The sequence below is a fragment of the Chlorocebus sabaeus genome, chromosome 17 (genome assembly GCF_047675955.1).
Source record: "Chlorocebus sabaeus isolate Y175 chromosome 17, mChlSab1.0.hap1, whole genome shotgun sequence".
Lineage (NCBI taxonomy): Eukaryota > Metazoa > Chordata > Mammalia > Primates > Cercopithecidae > Chlorocebus > Chlorocebus sabaeus.
The window spans coordinates 50,852,698-50,871,558 of NC_132920.1; the positions used below are offsets into that span (position 1 = coordinate 50,852,698).

At 44.7% G+C, this 18,861-nt stretch overlaps 1 protein-coding gene across 2 annotated transcripts in view; it reads left to right on the forward strand.

Annotated features, from left to right (window-relative positions):
• Positions 1 to 11,852, forward strand: part of TFAP2B (transcription factor AP-2 beta) — a 28,772-nt gene extending 16,920 nt beyond the window's left edge. The window contains exons 4-7 of one of the 2 annotated variants that reach the window (XM_007972277.3): positions 266 to 485; positions 2,193 to 2,311; positions 4,396 to 4,537; positions 7,332 to 11,852. In XM_007972277.3, coding sequence (XP_007970468.3) covers positions 266 to 485; positions 2,193 to 2,311; positions 4,396 to 4,537; positions 7,332 to 7,632 — 782 coding nt within the window. In that variant the 3' untranslated portion in view covers positions 7,633 to 11,852. The remainder of the gene's footprint in view (positions 1 to 265; positions 486 to 2,192; positions 2,312 to 4,395; positions 4,538 to 7,331) is intronic. The other variant, XM_007972279.3, reaches the window with a different exon arrangement.
• Positions 11,853 to 18,861: the final 7,009 nt, after the last annotated feature.

Below are 18,861 nucleotides of genomic sequence, written 5' to 3' on the forward strand. Positions count from 1 at the left end.
TGATTTGTGTAGTGAGCAGGACTGTAGCAAATGACACTCATATGTCTACACATGATGCAAGTTTCCAGAGGAGGTATGGCTTTGTCGTCTCTTTTTGCCATCTTACAGCCCTCTGAACGCACTGCAGTCCCACTGGAACAAACACTTCCTCCCACAGCTTTCCACTTGGTGTCCGTCCAGTGGCCTCACACAGAGACTTATTCTATCAGCCTGTCACCAGGATCGAGACTTGGTCACCTTTATGGCAATTTTTCTCTCTTTCTAGTTCCGGTTCCTCCCAAATCGGTGACTTCTCTAATGATGAATAAAGATGGCTTCCTGGGAGGCATGTCTGTCAACACCGGCGAGGTGTTTTGCTCCGTTCCAGGCCGTTTGTCTCTGCTCAGTTCAACTTCGAAGTACAAAGTAACTGTGGGAGAAGTTCAGAGACGGCTGTCGCCCCCCGAATGCCTCAATGCATCTCTCCTCGGCGGAGTCCTCAGAAGGTAACCCCACCACCAAAAAAAAAAAAAAAAAAAAAAAAAAAAAAAACCAACAAAACAAAACAAAAAACGAAAAACAAAAAAATATCAGTTTTTATTGGACGGGGGGAGAAGGTTCCAGCAAAACTCAATCTGCCGACTGACGCGGTTGCCTAGCAACCAGGTGGCCCGCCGCGCTTGCGAGGATCCGTGGCCACCACGTGCTCGCTCACAAACTCTGGTGCCCTTGCACCCAGGCCTGCCCGTGCTGCCACGTTCTACGGCAGATTTTGCCACCCTGGGAACGTTTCACTTTCCTGGCCCTGCGCCTGGCGCCTCTCTCCCTCTCACCCCTAGGACATATCAGGGGGCATTCTCTAGCCTGAGTACAACGCGGAACTAACATCCCCCCTTACCCCCCATAAAAAAAAACCCCATAAGTTTCATGAAGCAACTCTCTTCATACCTCCAGGGTACTCTTTCCTCTTTTGCGTGTTTTAAATGCAGTCGGCGCCCAGTGAAATTGGTTTTTCAACCTGCTGATGCACCGTAACCCAGTTTGATAAACTCTTTTTCTAAATTTCTGATATTCTTCCTTCAATAACACCACCACCAGTAATAGCAATAATACCACTTTAGAATTATTTGTAGGTATTCCTTGGAGCCATTCAGGTGCTTCACAGTATTCCATAGCCCAGAGACTGACTCCTCCTCGTGGAAATGGGAGAGAATGTGGCTTTTATGTTAAGATGTAATGCCTCCCTTAAAGTCCCTGCCAATGCCTGAACACTTTGGCAGTGTCCCTGATATGAAAGTGACTTTGTCTGAGACAAAACTTTCTAAGATAACCCGTTTTGGGGGTTGACAGTCCTTTTCTTTCCTAAAAGTGACTGTATGTACAGCAAAAGAGATTATAGTAACTGAGGATTTTTACTTGTACTTTTGTCCATACTTTAGCACATACAAGGAGAATCTTGGGGGACATTAAGAGTGTGACCCAGGAACTTTCTCATTTTGAATCCTCTTGCTCTGACCTCCTTTGATTCAGTTTTCAAGTGAGTGCGTTGAGCCTCAGAGTGTGGAAGTTTTCAATCACCCCTGAACATTAAGCCTGTGTATATAAACTTGCTGAGATGAAGTAAAATAATCAATATAAAGTGCTTATCACATAACTACACTTCCAAAAATGTTAACCTTACTGTTATGATCATCACCATTTCATATTTCAGTCTGCCCTCTCCTTTTAACATAACACCATATACAGCAGCTCTTGACCCCTTCCTCACAAAGCCCACCTGTTGCAGTAAGCGCGCTCCCCTCTCTGAGCCACCTGGCTCTTTCCCTCTTTTCAGCAAGGTTATGCTTGCCCAGTTTCTGCTCACCTCACTGCCTCCTTGACAAGGAAGCAACATGCACGTGCGTGCATGTGCAGCTTCTACTTTCTCTAGACCCATAACTACACCTAATTATTCCCATCTGGTATCCTTTTTTTTCCTTTATTTTCTTACAAGATAAAAAAAGAAAACTCAGTTTTTAAAAAAAACTCTCTGTATTGCAGAAATTAAGCAAACCTCAGCAAACTATCAGCAAATAACCAAAAGGAAGGGGGAAAAATGTGCTAACCTCAAGTTAAAACCTCTTCAAGCTCCACTGGGCTTTAGATTGCTAAGTCTAAACTTTGTTTCAGGAACACTCTAAGGTTAATCAGAATGTTAATTCTTGCAATTTCAGAGCCAAATCGAAAAATGGGGGGAGATCTTTGCGAGAAAGGCTAGAAAAAATCGGTTTGAATTTACCCGCGGGCAGGCGCAAAGCAGCAAATGTCACGTTACTCACCTCCCTGGTGGAAGGTAAGCAAGACGTGTGGCCATTTCACGAAGTGGCTGAGCTTAACTGTCGGCTGGAGGCTGACATTTTACACATTTCATGATTAACTGGAAATCATTGTGATTGTTGTGCTCTTATGAGCTGGATGTCAAGCGGCTGCTTGAGAGAGGTTCAAAGGTCCTTTTACTTAGAGGAAGCCAGCAGCTGTAGAGAGGACAAGGGAAGTGCTCTGAAAAGTGCTCAGGTCCAGCCTCCAAACCAAAGCAGGGGTCACTCCTGCTGCCACATGCAGGACATCCTCTATGTGAACTCTTGCAAGAGTAACTCTTTAAGCAATAATTCATTCTATACCCCTTCACCTTGCCAGATTTGAATTGTCAGTAGTAGAAAACACATTGCATTCATGACCCCTAATGGTTATTTAAAAACTTTTGTCACTCCTAGGGCCAAATCTGCAGATTACCTGGGACATATTGTTATTGAAATATTGATAGCTTAGTAAGGTCAATGATAGCTAGGGGAAGATTGGGGAGGAGGGGTGGGGAAATATGTAGGGGAGTCCGGTGTTATCTTCAATGTAGATTCATCAGTTGTGAATTAAAGGGTGATAATTGCAATAAGCACCTTATAATTTGCTCATCAGTTTGGGTTTCGGGATGATATTTATGGTATGTAATAAACAGAATCATCTACACAGTCTAGAACAAGAGGATCTGCAGTTAAATTTGTGGAAAGTAATATGAAATACAGTCAGGTGGTCCTAATGGAGGAAGATGCAGAATTTTCTCTAGCATCTAGCTTGTAGGTCTTGTGTTTTAATTCCATTTGTATGGGTGCAATATTATGACGCTTCTGTAGAGAGTTGGTATTTACAAGATGGAATATTAAAATATTTAAGTAGCAACCATTAATAATTATAGTTATAGGCCTTATACTTGGCCATTTTTAAGGCAAAGTTGCTTGGCCTGAACACCCTCCAGAGGGAGGAGTCACTGAATTTCCAGACCACACTTACTAGTGATTGACTCTCAGCCTGGAAGTTTCACATTTTACCCTTCAGGGAATTGCTAATATCATAGTCCTCATTTTGAAAAGCAATCAAGGTAACCTTAGCTCAAGATAGGGATTTTAGTGGAGAAGGGAGGAAACTGGAAACCCCACTAAAATTCCAATATTTGTTTGCCAGTTTTTAGTTTTGTGACTCCTTGTAAGCACCATGCTGGAAGTCTTTTGTTATTATGATAATAATGATTAAAAGTAAGTCATCCTCTTTAAAAATAATGTAGCTATGGGGTCTATGGTGTATTTCAACATATCTGTTTTTCATGTTTGGGATCTTTCCTTGAACCCCAACAGGCTGTGTTTTAAAGGGTAATAATGCTTTACTTGAAAGGGGCTTTCGCATAAGCTGAGTAATACCTTAGATACCCCAGTTTTCTGTAGCTGCTGTGTCATCTTCATGCAGTGAAAAGTCCTGAAGTAGGAGGATGATGACAGGAACCTCTGAAGTGGGGAAACCTGAAACTTGACTAGCAGGAAAAGTGACAAGGAGAATTATTATTTCATTGCAGATAGAAATACTCTTTCCATATACATTTTACATGTAGTCTTTAATATATGTGGACATCTATACACATAGGCTTGTTTTTATATATTTGTTGTAATACAATTGTAGCAAGATGATGGTGACTTTTAAGTTTTATTTAAAGTAAGTGTAACAGATACTTTAAAAAGAAAGAGGGATCTGGCTTAAATGTCCAGCCAAATGTCCAGATTCAGTTGTAAGGTGGTTCTTGAATTTATCGGCACGTTTCCCTTAAGACAAAAAGAGTGGGATGTAGGAGACCCCTTAGCTATTCAGGGGATGTCTACCTAGGACTCGGCTCAGGGAGAGGCAGGAAAAAGGGGCAGGAACAAAGTTGGTCCCACCAATTTTAATTACAGCTTCAGAATCATTTTTTTCCTTTAGGCATCTCTCACCTTTGCTTTTGGCTCCAACAGCTGGCCGTCTCTGGAAATACTAACAAAGTTGACAAGGGAATGTCTCCTGCCCTGGGATATTTAGGGCCTGGGCGCTGAATGTTACCTTCACTGCTGTCTTTTTCAGGAGAAGCTGTTCACTTAGCTCGGGATTTTGGGTACATTTGCGAAACAGAGTTTCCCGCCAAAGCCGTCTCTGAGTATTTGAACCGGCAGCACACAGACCCGAGTGACCTGCACTCCCGAAAGAATATGCTGTTGGCCACCAAGTGAGTGATTAGACTCTGGGCCCTCATCTCACTCCCAGCTGGCTGGGCCGCCCGACTTTGGAGTAGGTGGTGGGGAGGGGCAGAGAAAGAATCCAGAGGGTTGTCTAGAAGTAGCATTTGCAGCCTGTGGCAAGCAAGGTGGGCAGAGTTGATGGGCTACAGGTTTGTCTCAGGTCTCTTCTCTCTGGGGAAAATGGCTTTGTTAATCCGAATCCAGGCTTCTTACAATTCTCTTTTATCACTCTGAGAATGTCAGGCAGATCTTTTCTGAGTAGTTCTTGTTCCAGCTCTTCCCTGGATCCGAAGGTGCATATTTCTGCCTGGGTTTCACATCTATCTCCCTGTGGTAGCCACATAGCCATGTGTGCTCGCTCAGGGTGTCTATAAAACCCACGTGTACCCATCTCTACACAGAGCTCTAATTACTCCGTTTCCAACGTTGCTGTTTGTCATCTTCCACAGACTTGTAAAATTTACTACAACTCCAGAGGGGAAAATAGTAAATCTCTGACTAAATTTAGGTCTAGAGCTCATTTGAACTTTTACAGTGGGTTTTCTATTTATTTGATTTACTCCTGTCTTTGGCTTCGGTGTCATATTGTTGGTGTTTTATGGCCGGCTCAGGCCTGCAGTGGGCGGTGCTGCGTGCGCCTGCACGTTTCTCTTGCAGCCGCGGCCCAAACAGCGGCGCTCATTTATTTAGTGCTCGAGGACGCGGTTTGTCCCGTTGACAGCGTAATTTAAAGAAATATATGGAAGGCTGAAAAATCATTTGCTCAAATTTGTCCAGATGTTTTTGAGACGTGATTGGAATTTGATTGCCCCTTTCCGCAGGGTCAAAAAATATTAATGTCCCAGAACTTTAATTGCTTACAGACTCTGGTTTGGGCTTTGAAAATTTAAAATGTTTGACTGTAAGCATTTGTTCTCCCCAGTTCAGAATATATTTTTTGGCACTTTGGTAATGAGTACAAACTTAAGGAGAGACTTTACCCATCTCTCCCAATGATCAAAACCTGGCATCCACCCTCTTTTTAAAAGGTTTTCATCTGCTGTATCAACCAGCAATATAATAGATATTTGTCAGTAGATTGCCCTCCTACCCCTTGTGCTGGTGTCTGGTGTGTGTGTTGGGGGCGGGGGGGTGGGGTGGGGGAATCAGTTGTGCTTTATAAAAGAGGAAGGATATTTTAGGGAAAAAAATAAAACCAAACTGTATAAATCAGATAGGACCCACACATGACTCTCATTTCCCTAAGGTATGCATCTAACTGCCCCCTGTCCAAGCACTGTGGCTTCTCTTAGGCCAGCACTTCTGACCCTGGGGTATCGGAATCAGCTGGCGAGCTTTTTCAAGATATTTCTGTATGGGGCTATCCTCAAATCTTCTAAATTGGAATTACTGGAGGTGGGAGCCTGGGAGTGTGTGTTTGAACCCCACAGGTGTTTCTAAGGTGTACCTCTTAAGAGCTTAAAAACTGCCCCACTTTGGTTAGAACCCTTATCTATTTCTTCCTGGTTGTGAGGATGTATGTGTGTATTTCAAAGGGAGAATGGAGGGTGCCTGTTAGTGTTCTCTATCCACCTGCCTTAAAACCAGCAACTGTTTAGCTGCTGTGACTGGGTGGTATTCCTCATCAGATTTAACCACTATCCCAAAGTGGCAGCACCCTAGGAAAGGATGCCTCAGGGTTCTTTGAGTCCAATCACTTGCCCTGTTTACCTGTTGGCTAGGCCAGGTGTGGCCAGGTATCTGTCAGGCCAACCCATTGGAGGTCTAGGACTGGAGTGCTGTGGGTTTGTTTTTTTCTAAACCCCACAGACCCATAGGCTGGGTGGAGGCAGGTGGACATGAAAAATCTGCCCATCTGTGAAAAGCTGTGGCCTTTGGGATGCTGTGTGTCTGCCTGCCAGCCATTTGACCTTCAGGGCTAAAACCATCCCATCCAGCTCCTATATTAAAATTTCTCAAATAAGCTCAATCCATTGATAGGAGCGCAGACTTTCTAATGCTGGGAGATTCCTCTAAATTGTAGGTGGCTTGAGGAAATAAAAACCTTCAACAAATAAAAATCTATTCTCCCTAGTGTCTTAACAGCCTACCTTTAAGTTTTATTTAAACTATATGGGAATCCTTTTATATTGACAAGTCCGGTTATACAAAGATTTTCAGTAGCCTACACTTAGAAGAAAGAAAAGGGGGAAGGCAGAAACTACCACCCTCCCCCAATACTGCAGGTAAACAGGTTTTTGCTTTGAATGGAATCAGCATTCTCTAGAATAAACAGTTTCTTGCCCTGGGCCATGGAAGGCTCCAGCAATCTGCTTCAGTGCCAGGGACAGGCTTGTGGCCGAGGGGCCTAAATCTTTCAGGGCTTTTTGCGCCTGATCACCAAGAGGTTGGAGAGGTGGGAGGGACGCGGGGGAAATAGCTCAAAAGAAATGCCAGGTAAGAGCTCAACATTATGAAGTATTCAAAATCAACCGCTAAAGCCTAGCGAATGTCCCAAAGCAGAGTCCACGCGGTCCTGGAATGGAAGGGAAAAAGGCTGAAGTCGGGGGAAGGCAAGGCTTTGGGGTGGAAGGGGTGCATTACCTCCCCACCCCCGCTTTCCTTTCAGTCCCAGCTGCTCGAGAAGAGAGAGCGCTGGGAAAGGAAACAGAGCGGAATCGCCCACATTAGCCTCGCTCTTCGGTGACCCGGCGCCTCTGGGCTTGTATGAGCGTCTCCTTTCTAATGCCAATGACAACGACACTGAGGGTGATTTTCTGTGCCTCGCCCACCCCTTTGCAGGCAACTTTGTAAAGAATTTACGGATCTGCTGGCGCAGGACCGGACACCGATCGGGAACAGCCGACCCAGCCCCATCCTGGAGCCGGGGATCCAGAGCTGCCTCACGCACTTCAGCCTCATCACGCACGGCTTCGGCGCCCCGGCCATTTGCGCCGCGCTCACGGCCCTGCAGAACTATCTCACCGAGGCGCTCAAAGGCATGGACAAGATGTTCTTGAACAACACCACCAGTAACAGGCACACGTCTGGGGAAGGCCCAGGTAGTAAAACTGGCGACAAGGAGGAGAAACACAGGAAATGAAAAATTTTTAAAAAAAGAAGGAAAAATGTTTTAAATACAAAAGGAAAAACAGACAAAAATTTAATTTTAGCTTTAAAATGTTGGATTGGCTTTGGAAGAATTATATTAGGTAGAATACACATACAATCAAAATTTTAAAAAAAGCTAAATAACTTAAAAAAAAAAAAACTGAGGCGTACAACGGAGCAACAATATCGGTTCTCAGTGTCTATTTCAAGATACACTTGGAGACAACCGTCCGGATTTTCCACTTCGGTTCTTTCGAGCTTAGTAATACTGATAATAAAAGAAAACTATGATTTCCCCTTCCCTTTGGAAAATAAACATAAGACTAAACATGAGAAAACGCTAACTTATTGGAAGAAAATCGGAGAAACGTTGGTGTCAATGCTTTGAGAGCTGGTTGACTGAGACGCACGAACTTTTTAATTTTAAATATATTTTTAGGAAACTCTCGCAGTGCCCGCCCTCCATCTCACTTCACCCCTCTTCCAGCCACCCTTATCCTCCCTTCCTCACGTTGTTACGGGAATCTTCTGGGATGAAAATGAGTGTGGTTGGCCCTTTTGCGTTGTTTCAGTCCTCTCGGTACAAACCCCCCTCCCCCGCCCTGCGATCTTAACTCACCGGGTCCCGCTCCCCTGCCGCTTGCATAATTAGGGAGGGCGAGGGCGGGGCGGGAGGCCTGCGGAGACCAGGCGGAGGCTGCAGTTTTTGGTGCAGGCCGGCCTAGCAGGTTCTGGCGGCTGAGGAAAATCCGGACCAATAAGTTGATTCAGACTCATCATCAGTTCCTTTCAGAAATGTTACTAGCTCCCAGCTTTGACAGCATCTGCATAGAGAGAATCTCACATTTGTTATATTTGTGTCATCTACTAATTTTATGAACTATAGTAAAACACACACACACACACAATATGAATACGTTGATTAGTATGTAATTCCTTCGGAGGGGTATGTACCATTTCATTCTCTTCTGTTTTCCAAAGCTTTGCCCGCATGGTTTATGAGCTTCTTCAAAGAGGACTTGGGCTTCCTACACAATCTATAAGGTACAGAGAAAAAAAAAAAAAAATCCGATCCCTTTTTAATCAAAGCCTGTGTGTCAGAATTCTGCAGGTGCACTTCTTTAAAGAAGCTCAAAGGGAATAATTTAGAAAGTGGCCAATATGATGGAAGCAGCTTTGAATCTACACGCTAACATTCCTCAACACTCCAGTTCCGGTGGGGGTGGCGGGGGAGGGCGTCTGCAAAATGAATTTTAAGGGAAAAGAGTAAGGATTCTTAGAGCCCTATATTCTAATAGTATTGCCCTGCATTTAAAATTGATTTGATTTCCCTGGGTTCTTTGGTGATTGCTGTTTAAGCGAGGAAAGCAGCAGCTTTGCGAGTGGACGTGGGGAGGAGGGCGGCACAAGCGCCCACATTTCTGTAACAATTGCTTTCTTATAAGATGCTTTATGAATGAGGCATTTTTCCCTCCCAGACGTGCACTTGTTTCGGCATATAATGGCAAAATAATGCAAAGTGAAGGGAGATGTATTTCAGCTTTGATTTTTACCGTCTGGATATACTGGGACTATTCCCAGTGGATAAAGTTTCATGCATTTAATATTTCTCACTTCTGGCAGCCCAGCTCCTTTCTTGGGCTCCATCTTAGCATTATCATGAAATAAGATCTGGAATCCATTGTCTGCACCTCCCCAAAAGCAGTGAGAAATTATCCCGGAATAGGGGTGAATGAGAGACGTCTCTAAATACAGTGTAGATACACTCACCTATTTAACAAAGTAGACAGGATCTTTGCAATACTCCTTGAAGATAACCATATAGATGTTGTTCTGCAGGATTTATAGTTAGCACCCACTCAATTCTCCAGGACTCTCGGTTTTGGTCCCCTCCCGGTTTGCCTTGGTGGGGGTGGGGATTGGGTGGGTGGGGATTGGGTTGGGGTTTTAGGAACCTGCTGAGAGCTTTGCCCATTTTTATTAAAAGAGGAAGGGGAAGTTAGGAAACTGGTCTCAGGTCACCAAAAGGGCCCAAGCAACTGTTTGGGCCACGCTGCATCCCCTCTCCAACCCCTAGCTTTGCTTGGCACCTCTGATCTTCAGGGCCCAGCCCTAGAACTGTTGAGAGGAATACAATGGCCAAGAATCAGACGTTATGGAGAGTGTAGTCACTCTCTTTTCCCAGTCCACAGGCCTGTGCCTTCGTCCTAGAGCCTGGCCGATCGCATTAGATGTGTTCTGATTGCACAAGGCCAGGAGAGACCACACTGAAAACGATCGTCTCCTTTCCTTGCAGGGCAACGCGCCCCACGCGTGTGACGTGCGAGAGACGCGATGGACGCGCCTTGCTCTTACTGTGCAGGTCCTGAGAGCCTGTGGGCCACAGGCGCCCAGTCGTGTTGAGGACATAGAATCAGCCGCTGGAGGGGCTGCCGACTGCGCGGGCCCTTCCCGCTCTCGGTCTCACCCTAAGGGCTAAGGCGACCGAGAAAGCCCCATTCACCAGTAGGTAAAGGGGCGGCGCCCGGTGGGCTGCAGGTGGGGAGGGCTCCCTGCGCTGCCAGCGGCCTCCCCGGGCGCCTGCTCCTGGAGGGAGAGTGGCCTAGAAATATCCAAGGAATCCGAAGCTTCCCCTCCTCCACCTCAGCCAGTACGGAAACACCCCACCGTCACAATCCTAAAGCGGGGAGATGGGATGGGAATTGTTTTACTTGGCAAGGCAGGCTACCTTCATTGCCAGGCGCCCTCATTTGTGTGTTCCTCCTTGCTCCAGCGAGATAGAACCTTTTGCGCCCCCGACCCCGTTTTGTGGAGTGAGCCCACTACCCCTTCTCCCTCCCTCACTTCTCCTTTCATGTAGGACCCCCGTCCCCTCGCTTTCCTTAGCTAGGCCCGCTACATTTATCTGATAATTGAGTTATTAAAATATTTGGTTTCCTTGGGCCTATAAATCAATAAACAGTAGGATTAACGCAAGAGTTTGCCTTTTAAGTCAAGGGAAACGTTTAAGGCAAGCCTCTTTGAACTTTGTTTTCAAACCAAACAGGTGAGTTGCAGCTCTCCCTCTGACCCCTTCACTCTTCAGACATTTGGTCCCTGCCGAGTGCCCACTCCTAAACGCTCGGTCCCAAAACAAAATAGCGAAAGACAGGAGGAGTCAGGATGTGGCAGTGCTACCTTCACACTTTCCACTTCGCAAGTTCTTTTGAAGGTTCCAAATATCTCCAGACCATTCTCTGCCCAATCCTGCCGCCTCCTGCACGTATTGTGGGTCTCTAGGGAGCAAGAAATGTCCTGTTTGGGTGAGGATTCCATCATCTAAAAAGATCTTTAACTTCTCCCCGAGAGTGAGAAGGTAACTTTCTCCCCCCTTTCTCCACCACCTTCACTCCTACACCCCCAATTACCTTGCATTTTCTTTCCTTCTTTCTGGCCTCCACACCCATAGCTTCCTCCACCCCCACTTAAAGAACCGAAGAGGCTTTCAAAGACCTGGCTGCTTTGTTTTCTTTGGCCAAGGAAGCCACTTTCTCTCAAGCAATTATTTCATATCCTATGAAATCTTTGGTCGAATGGAAAACTCGAAACCCCGACCTTATCTACACACTGTTCCTCTGCTACAATGCATTACTAGTTAAGAGTGTTTATAAAGAATTTGTCATCACATCTGATATCCTGTACTTGTAATACATTATGTGGAAAGGAAATAACCTTAAACCATCTGATGTTGCCTCAAGAGCCCAAACAGCGTTTCCCCACCTTTGACAATGTATGTGAAATTACTGGCTTAAAAAAAAAAAGTATCGATTTTTTTTTTAACGGAATGAACACTATCCTTCTTTAAATGCCAAAATCGACTCCTCTTTTGAGTTGGTCTCTAATTCTCTAACATTGTTTTTGCCACACAATCAAGAAATATCAATCTATTGACTCTTCACGAGAAGAGCTCTAGAGGGTATTCATGTTAAGTTTGTATATATTTATTTATGCTTAATTTAATGGGAATGTGTAAATATGGCGAGCAAGTAGTTTGGGATTATTTATCTGTGAATCTATACCTCTGTGAATGGATGGTTAAAAACCGCTTGACCCTAGATAGAATCCTATCTGAATTTTTCTGTTCTTTATAAACAAGCTGTTATGGTAATGGGTAGAAATTGGTTTATTGTCCAGTGTTAATCTGATTTACATAAATAAAAAGATTGTTGTGTTTTTGTTGTGTTTTCATCTTCAGTTTCTTAAATGTGGACAATGTTTTTAATTCTACAGACAGAGGAAAAGTATAACAAGAAGATTTTTTCTTTTTGTCTCCTCTCATTGAAGCACCCACAGCGTTTTCATTACAACAGAAATACAATAAATTTTGCTTCTCAGAAAAATGAACACCCTTTTTTCACTAGGAACTGTTTTTTATTTTTTAAATTCCAAATTTACATTCTTCTCTCCTATTTCTAACCAGATTTGCAATAAAAGCTAATGTTAACTGAATCTTTTGGTTTATTTTGCCCTTTACAAATCGAGGAGTCAAATTTACTTCCCAGGTGACTAGAGGACTCGGGGTCGCTGTCAAAGATGATGCTCCCTTCCCACTGTTCATGGGTTGGCATTCTGGCATCGTGTTCTAAGGAGATGGTGCACGGTGCAGGAGAAGTCTTCACGGCTGGGTGTGGGCTCCTGCACCCCTCAACTTGGGATATGAAGGAGTTAACCCCCATTTCAAGACTGAACCCGACCCTGACCTCATTAGCAGTGCAAGACCCTCCGTAAACAAAGGAGGAAAAAGCTCCCTTAACCGAGAAAAGTAAAAAAAGTGTACACGTCTTAGGAAGTTGGGGGGCTCCTACCTTTGGCTCAGAGGCTGCCTAGAGAAGCCAGAGCTTTTCACACCTGGGTTAATAGGCTTCAGCCGGGCCCTAATGGGCTGCGGTGATCAAACATCATCTCAATCTGTATTTTATTCCAAGGCTTAGGTGTCTTCCTTGAGGCCAGGAAAGCAAAATCATCCACAATGTTATACAGTTTGGATGAGTCACTGTTCCTTTTTGCGCCTCAAGGTCTTTATCTGTAAAAACAAATATGGACCTCCTAACATCCTTTACTTCATCAATATTGCCTATAGTTTAATTATAAAAAGCAGAAACAGCAACCTGTATATGAGTTCAAGGAGAATTGGAAATGTTAAATCGCGATGATCCCAGATTTACATATGAGTGCTTAGCATACAGTTTGTTTTCAGTTAATATTCCTCCCATACCAATTTTCTGTTTTTAAACGTGAATCTTTTTCAACTGGACTTCCCTATAGGGAAAGGCAGAAGGAACAATGGAATCTGCTTTATGTGACATTTCCCCCTTTGTGTCCTATTAATTAAAAGCGGGGAGATCATGGCTAGAACTATAAATAGTGGAATGAAAGAAAAGAAAAAAAAAAGGGGGAGAATAAAAGGAAACAAGGAAGCAGAGAAAACCAAGGGATGTGTGCTTATGAGGACATACATTTATCTAGAAAAAAACAGATATATCTTAGTCTCTGGTTGAATTGTTACATTGAGTGTCCTTTTCATTTGCTTTATAGAGGATGGGGGTTGATTACCACTGGGATTATATAAAGCAGGTGGTGTGTAATTTCCATATCCTATGGCAATTTTTCCTGCCCAAGGTTAGCTCGAGCCCTTGATAAACCGACCTGCAATCTATTATCCCACAGGTAAGCTCCAGGCTACTCCTACCCACCACCACCACTTGGTAAAGAGAGGGTCTGAAACAATCACCTTTAGCAAGTAAAACCCAAGATTTTGAGGAGCCTGAAAATAACTGGAGTAAAGACCAGGCAAGATGAACCAAATAGGGAAAGAAAAGGGGTTAGAAGCTGGACAGTCCTGGGCTGCGTGTCACAGCCCCCCGGCTCCTTTGTTATGGTGTTAGGAGGCTGTAGAGGGAGTAAGGAAAGAGCAGTAGCTAGAACCTCTAGGTCGTTGACCAGCCCAGCGCGGGGACCCTGGGTGACTCTGGAAGAGGGCTGCAGCGGTCCCTGACTGCCAAGAGTCCGCAAGATCCGGTAGGCGGCTTACGGTGACCCAGACGGGTGCGTACCCGCCGGCCCGTGTTAGCGGGTTAAGGGCTTGATTAAAAATAGTGCTGAAAGGAAGACCCGATTATTTTTTTATGAAGACACATTCCTTTTCTTCATTTGCAAATAACAGTTCCGTAGGGTCCCTCCCCAGGGACTCCGGGCGCCGAAGTTAGGGGCCAACTGAGAGTTGTTGGCCCGGTGGGAAGTGTCCCTTTCCTGAGGGCGCTCACGGTTTCCCGAGGCAAGCTGCTTTCCACGCTTGGACTTTGAGGGCGGTTGTCTGTCATGTTGAAGCCTCAGAAATTAAACGTGCAGCTCGCAAGTCCATTAATTTTAGCTTCCCATTAATCTATTTATAAGTGAGCCAGCGCTTGCTCTATAAATACAGTCCTATAAAATTGAACTCCTTCCCATATATCTTCCAAGTTGTTTATTTACATGTATTCCCTGGCTCTCTAACGATCCTCGTGTAAACTTGGGGAAGACTCGGGCAGACCCTACCCACGACGGGGGAGTGCGCTCTCCTCCCGTTCCTCCCCGCCGGGATCGCGGCCTCCTAGGGGAGGGAGCAACTGCGCACGGTCGGAGGGAGTGGATAGAAAAGAGAGGGCGCAAACTCATTTTTCCTTCTTGACTTTGTTTCCTTGTTTCTATCCTAAACTCGCAGTCTCCATATTTCCCATCACACGCTCCACGGTGATTTATATAGTCATAAACAGCATTCTTGTGACTGTAGCCCCTCTCATAGCTTGAGGTGAGCTCTTTTTCACTTTCCTGGCAGCCACTACTTTAAATCAGGCCTCATAAATAACCCCATGGGCTTCCTCAGGATGCGGTCAAACATCTCCCCGGGTCTACTTTTCAGGCTTGGGTCTCGCCATGCCCCTCCCCTGGGTCACATGCTGGCGCACTCCCACTGCCTTTCCTTCAGGTTTCCAGAGCTCAATCGCCGACACCAGTTGGGAGACTGGGTAATAACACACGCTCTGGGCACAGGGACCGCGGGCCAACGAATCGCGCGTGCGCCGCGCCAGCCTGCGTCGACCCGACGCACACGGCGCTCGGGGCCCGCGTCTAGGCACGCTCTCCGGGTTGCCAAGCAGGGTGTCAACAAGCGCGCACGCGCGGATGCCCACGCAGGCGCACGCGCCGTGGCGCCTTCGGGCGTAACCCCAGTCGCAGGGACTGGCCAGGGCTCGCAGCTCGCCTGCTAGAGTTTGTGGCGCGCCCTCGGGATCAGGGCACTGGGGTATGAAGGGGCTGCAGCGTGGGAAGCGTTTATTTATTTATTTATTTATTTATTTATTTATTTATTTATGTAAGCTGCGTGTGCCCAGATTGAGGAAGCAGTTTTGTCACACAAGTTCAACACGTTCCACGCTGGTCACAGCTAACAAGGTCAGGTAGTGATTTTTCGCCCACTTGCTCGTAAACCTATTAGTTCCTGCTCACCCTGCTCTTCTCTTTTCCTTCTCTCTCCGAAGGGCTGCAGCCTTCTGGAGCTGACTCAGGCGAGAGGCGTCCAGGGCCCAAATAGGGGTCACACCTGCTGTCGAGAGAGTCCTCTGCATAAAAATGCTCTTAAATTTTTTTTAAATCAGCATAATGGCCAATGGACTTAACAAAGCGTGACTTGCCCAGGCTGCACGGAGTGCAACTCTGGCAGTCATCTGTAACTCGACCAGTTAACGTCCCGAACGTGCCTGTTCGCAGAGATATTAGCAAACGTTTCAAGGATGTGGCTGTCAGATGTCATTAGCCAACGCTTGCTTACCCAACCATTTGCCTAACTGGGAGGAGGGCATGACCACGGCGTATAGGCGTAGAATTTGGGGTGGGCAGGAGTGTCACAGTTTGTTCCCTGTAATAGCCACATGTCCCGAGCTGTGCAGACATTTATCAAATGACTGGAGAAAAGCTGGCACATGACTACTGGGCTACAGAGACGTGGAAAGGGAAGCTTCTCTGAGACTGGGACTGAACATGCAAATCATGCAAGTCTTCTCTAGTGTGGAAACTCCCCAAACCAGACAGGTCTACTGCCTAGAACAGGGTGGAGGATCGAGTCCAGTCACTGAGCCCTAGCACTTGCCATGTGAACCATAAGGCCCTGAACACTGGAAATTCAGCGTCAGGGCTCTCAATCAGATGCCCTGCAGCTCGGAAGCACCTGATTGCGCGGAAGGCTGGTGGTGGTTACTTGGGCAAAGAGAGTGCGACTCGAAATTCGAGTTTCTCGGACTTAGGAAATCCGATCTTTAGACAGTTTCTACACAGCGTTGGATTTTACTTATAAACAGTCAGCTGCTTGTTCTAAGTTTGAAAAGGGTCAGGTAGGTGTTGTACAAAATGACTGAGAAAGTGCTAGGCAATGCAACGAAAACAAGTATAAAACCAAATCAAGGCTCAGTGCTCCATTAGCTAGTCCTCGCCAAACAAATAATAAAACATACAAAAAATGCCAGTACTAACTTTTGAGATTAAAGCATCACTCTTGGGAAGAATTTTTGGCAAATGTTATTCTCTCCGATACATGATTTGCCAAGTGACTAGGTGAAAGGCCCTTTTGGGGGACTGTAGTTAGGGCTACTTACCACACTCATACACATAATATGGCAATATGGGAACTCCCCAATATCAGGACTAAATAAAACTCAACCACAACAAAGTAGTGTTTGCCAATGTGAATTTTCTTTGCCATGAGAGACCCATGTGTCAAGCAGAAGGAATTTTTGTTGCTGTTTTTCTCATTGCTTAGGTTTAAAGACTCTTTGCTTTTCTTGCTTTCAGTATAGAATTCTTTTGGCCAGGGATTCCTAAACATGGGGAACTATCAAGATTGAGGCAAAAGCAAGGCTTTTAAAAAATAGGTTGTTTCACATGCTTTTCCTTTTGCTATGTTTGGAGGCAGAAGAGGGGGCCACAGGCATGAGCCCTCCCAGTGAAACGAGCCCCCGAATCATGTGTTCACTTTTATGTTCAATTGAAATATTCTTTTCTTCTTCAAAGATGAAGACCATTCAAGACAATGGGGCCAATAATCTAAAGAAGGATCAAGCTGATCTCGGTCCCTGCGACCTTTTACCCTTCCTTTAATTGTCAGGAGTGAACATCTGTGTTTGGAGCCAATGTCTGAAAGTAATAAAGACAATTAGAGCATTTTATTTTTTCTTGGGGAGGGGGAGTTGGGTGCCAGTGTGCAGAGGTTAAATCTTTGTCTATGACACTGCTTTTCAGGATGAAACTAGTGGAATAACATCCACTAAGCCTTGCTGCTTCTCAGGCCCTGAGGAATGGAGTGTCCTAATTATGTACTCTCAAGCTATAGGTAATTCATGTTTCTTCCCCATCTTTATTAGTCTGTGGCCATTTAAAAAACGATCCTATCATATGTCACCTATACACCAGGAACAGAAGACAATCTGCCTCTCTTCAACCTTGTTTGGGGTTTACTTTCAGGTGTGAGGACTATTAAATTAGGTTCCGGAATACGTTCTCACTCTCTCATCAGTTTTGTGAAGGCGCTTCCCTCTTTCATTGACCTAAAAACAAACTAAAGTCAAACCACACCCCAACCTTGACAAAACACTAATACTCACTACATGTTTGTCAGTTTTTTGAAAAGTGTTTCAACCTTTAGTGTGTAAAACTGCAAAGTCCACTAATCTCAAGCCCATTCGAAAGGATCAAAGATCTGAAAGAATAAGATATTGCAGAGATAACCAATTAGAGAAATTTATCTCCAAAACAAATGTCAACAGTGAAATAACACATTTTCTCAATACATGCTGTCCTTATGGCACTCTGTTGTGCGTTTTTGATGATCCAAAGGATACACAATGTTGGGTTTTACTTATAAACAGTCAGCTGTTGGAAAGGATATACCTGCGATCTTGAACGAGCAAACCTATTACATATGCATGCAGAAAACTCCATAACAACTTAAAACTTTTGGGTGAAGTTAAGGTTGAAAAGTGACAAAATATCTCTCCATATCTCTATCCCTCTGTATGCATCTCCTAGAATCACAATTGCAGTGAAACTTTTTTCCTAATGGAGGTCATTTGGAAAAGCCATCCTATTTTTAATGTTTTACAATTTGTAGAAGGGGATGTGTCTAGTAACCAGAGTGTGAAACCTTAAAATGAGGGTAGAGTTTTCCTGTCAACTGGATACTGGATAGCTTCCCTGCATGTCATCACTCTAATGTCGACACAGAAACATGAGTTTGCAGTTGAATCATTCTACATTTAATCACATATGTGCACACATAGAAGACTGTTATCACTCATCATTTCTCCTTGATGTTAAACATGTGTTGGGAATTTTGGAACTCTGACTTCTCCAGGTCATTCATATTTGTGACTTTGTTCTTACACATGCAGTTTAGAAACCTTCAAGGTGATAACTAGGTTATTCTTCTGTTCCGTTTTTTTTTTTTTTTTTTTTTTTTTTTTTTTTTGTTTTTTTTTGCTGTTAATAACTCTGTCCTTCCTTTCCTCTCCCTCACTGACTCCCCCCACCCCAGCATTCTGTCAAGCAGTAGGCTGTAAAATAGTTATCCAGACCAGCAGCCAGGCAAGTGCCGTTTGAGAGTAATTTCTGCCCCAAGCGTTTAGCCCAGGGCAAAGCAAGCGTGCTCTCTAACTGATCAACCTGGATATTTCATTATTCATTAATTTACTGTTTAACCAAATCCCACTCATTATCAGAGGCAACGCTTGGCAGAGCCCAGCGAACAGTAGCAGTTGGTGTCAGGCGTGGAGAATTGGCCCATTTGATCCTGGGCTGTTTTATTATTCAACACCACTGACTGAGAAAAAGGTCCATGAATAATAAAGAGCCAAAGCGTGTTTGAACTGAGAAGCATGACACAGCCTTACAAAACAGCAGTTAGAAAATTAAAGGCAAGGTGGCCCAGACTTTGCATTTTTTATCTTGGCTGTGGGCACAGACATTTATATCCCTACATTGTTTTCAGTGATTTTTTTTTCAAGTCTTTAAGACAGAGACATTTGTTTCAGTTGCACCCTTTCAAAACAGGCCATTGAAGAACTCAGGAGCAAACTTACACAGCAAGAAACAAACATGCCTCCAGATGGGAACTTGAAAATGTAATTTCTAACCTTGTAATCAGTTAGGTCCTTTG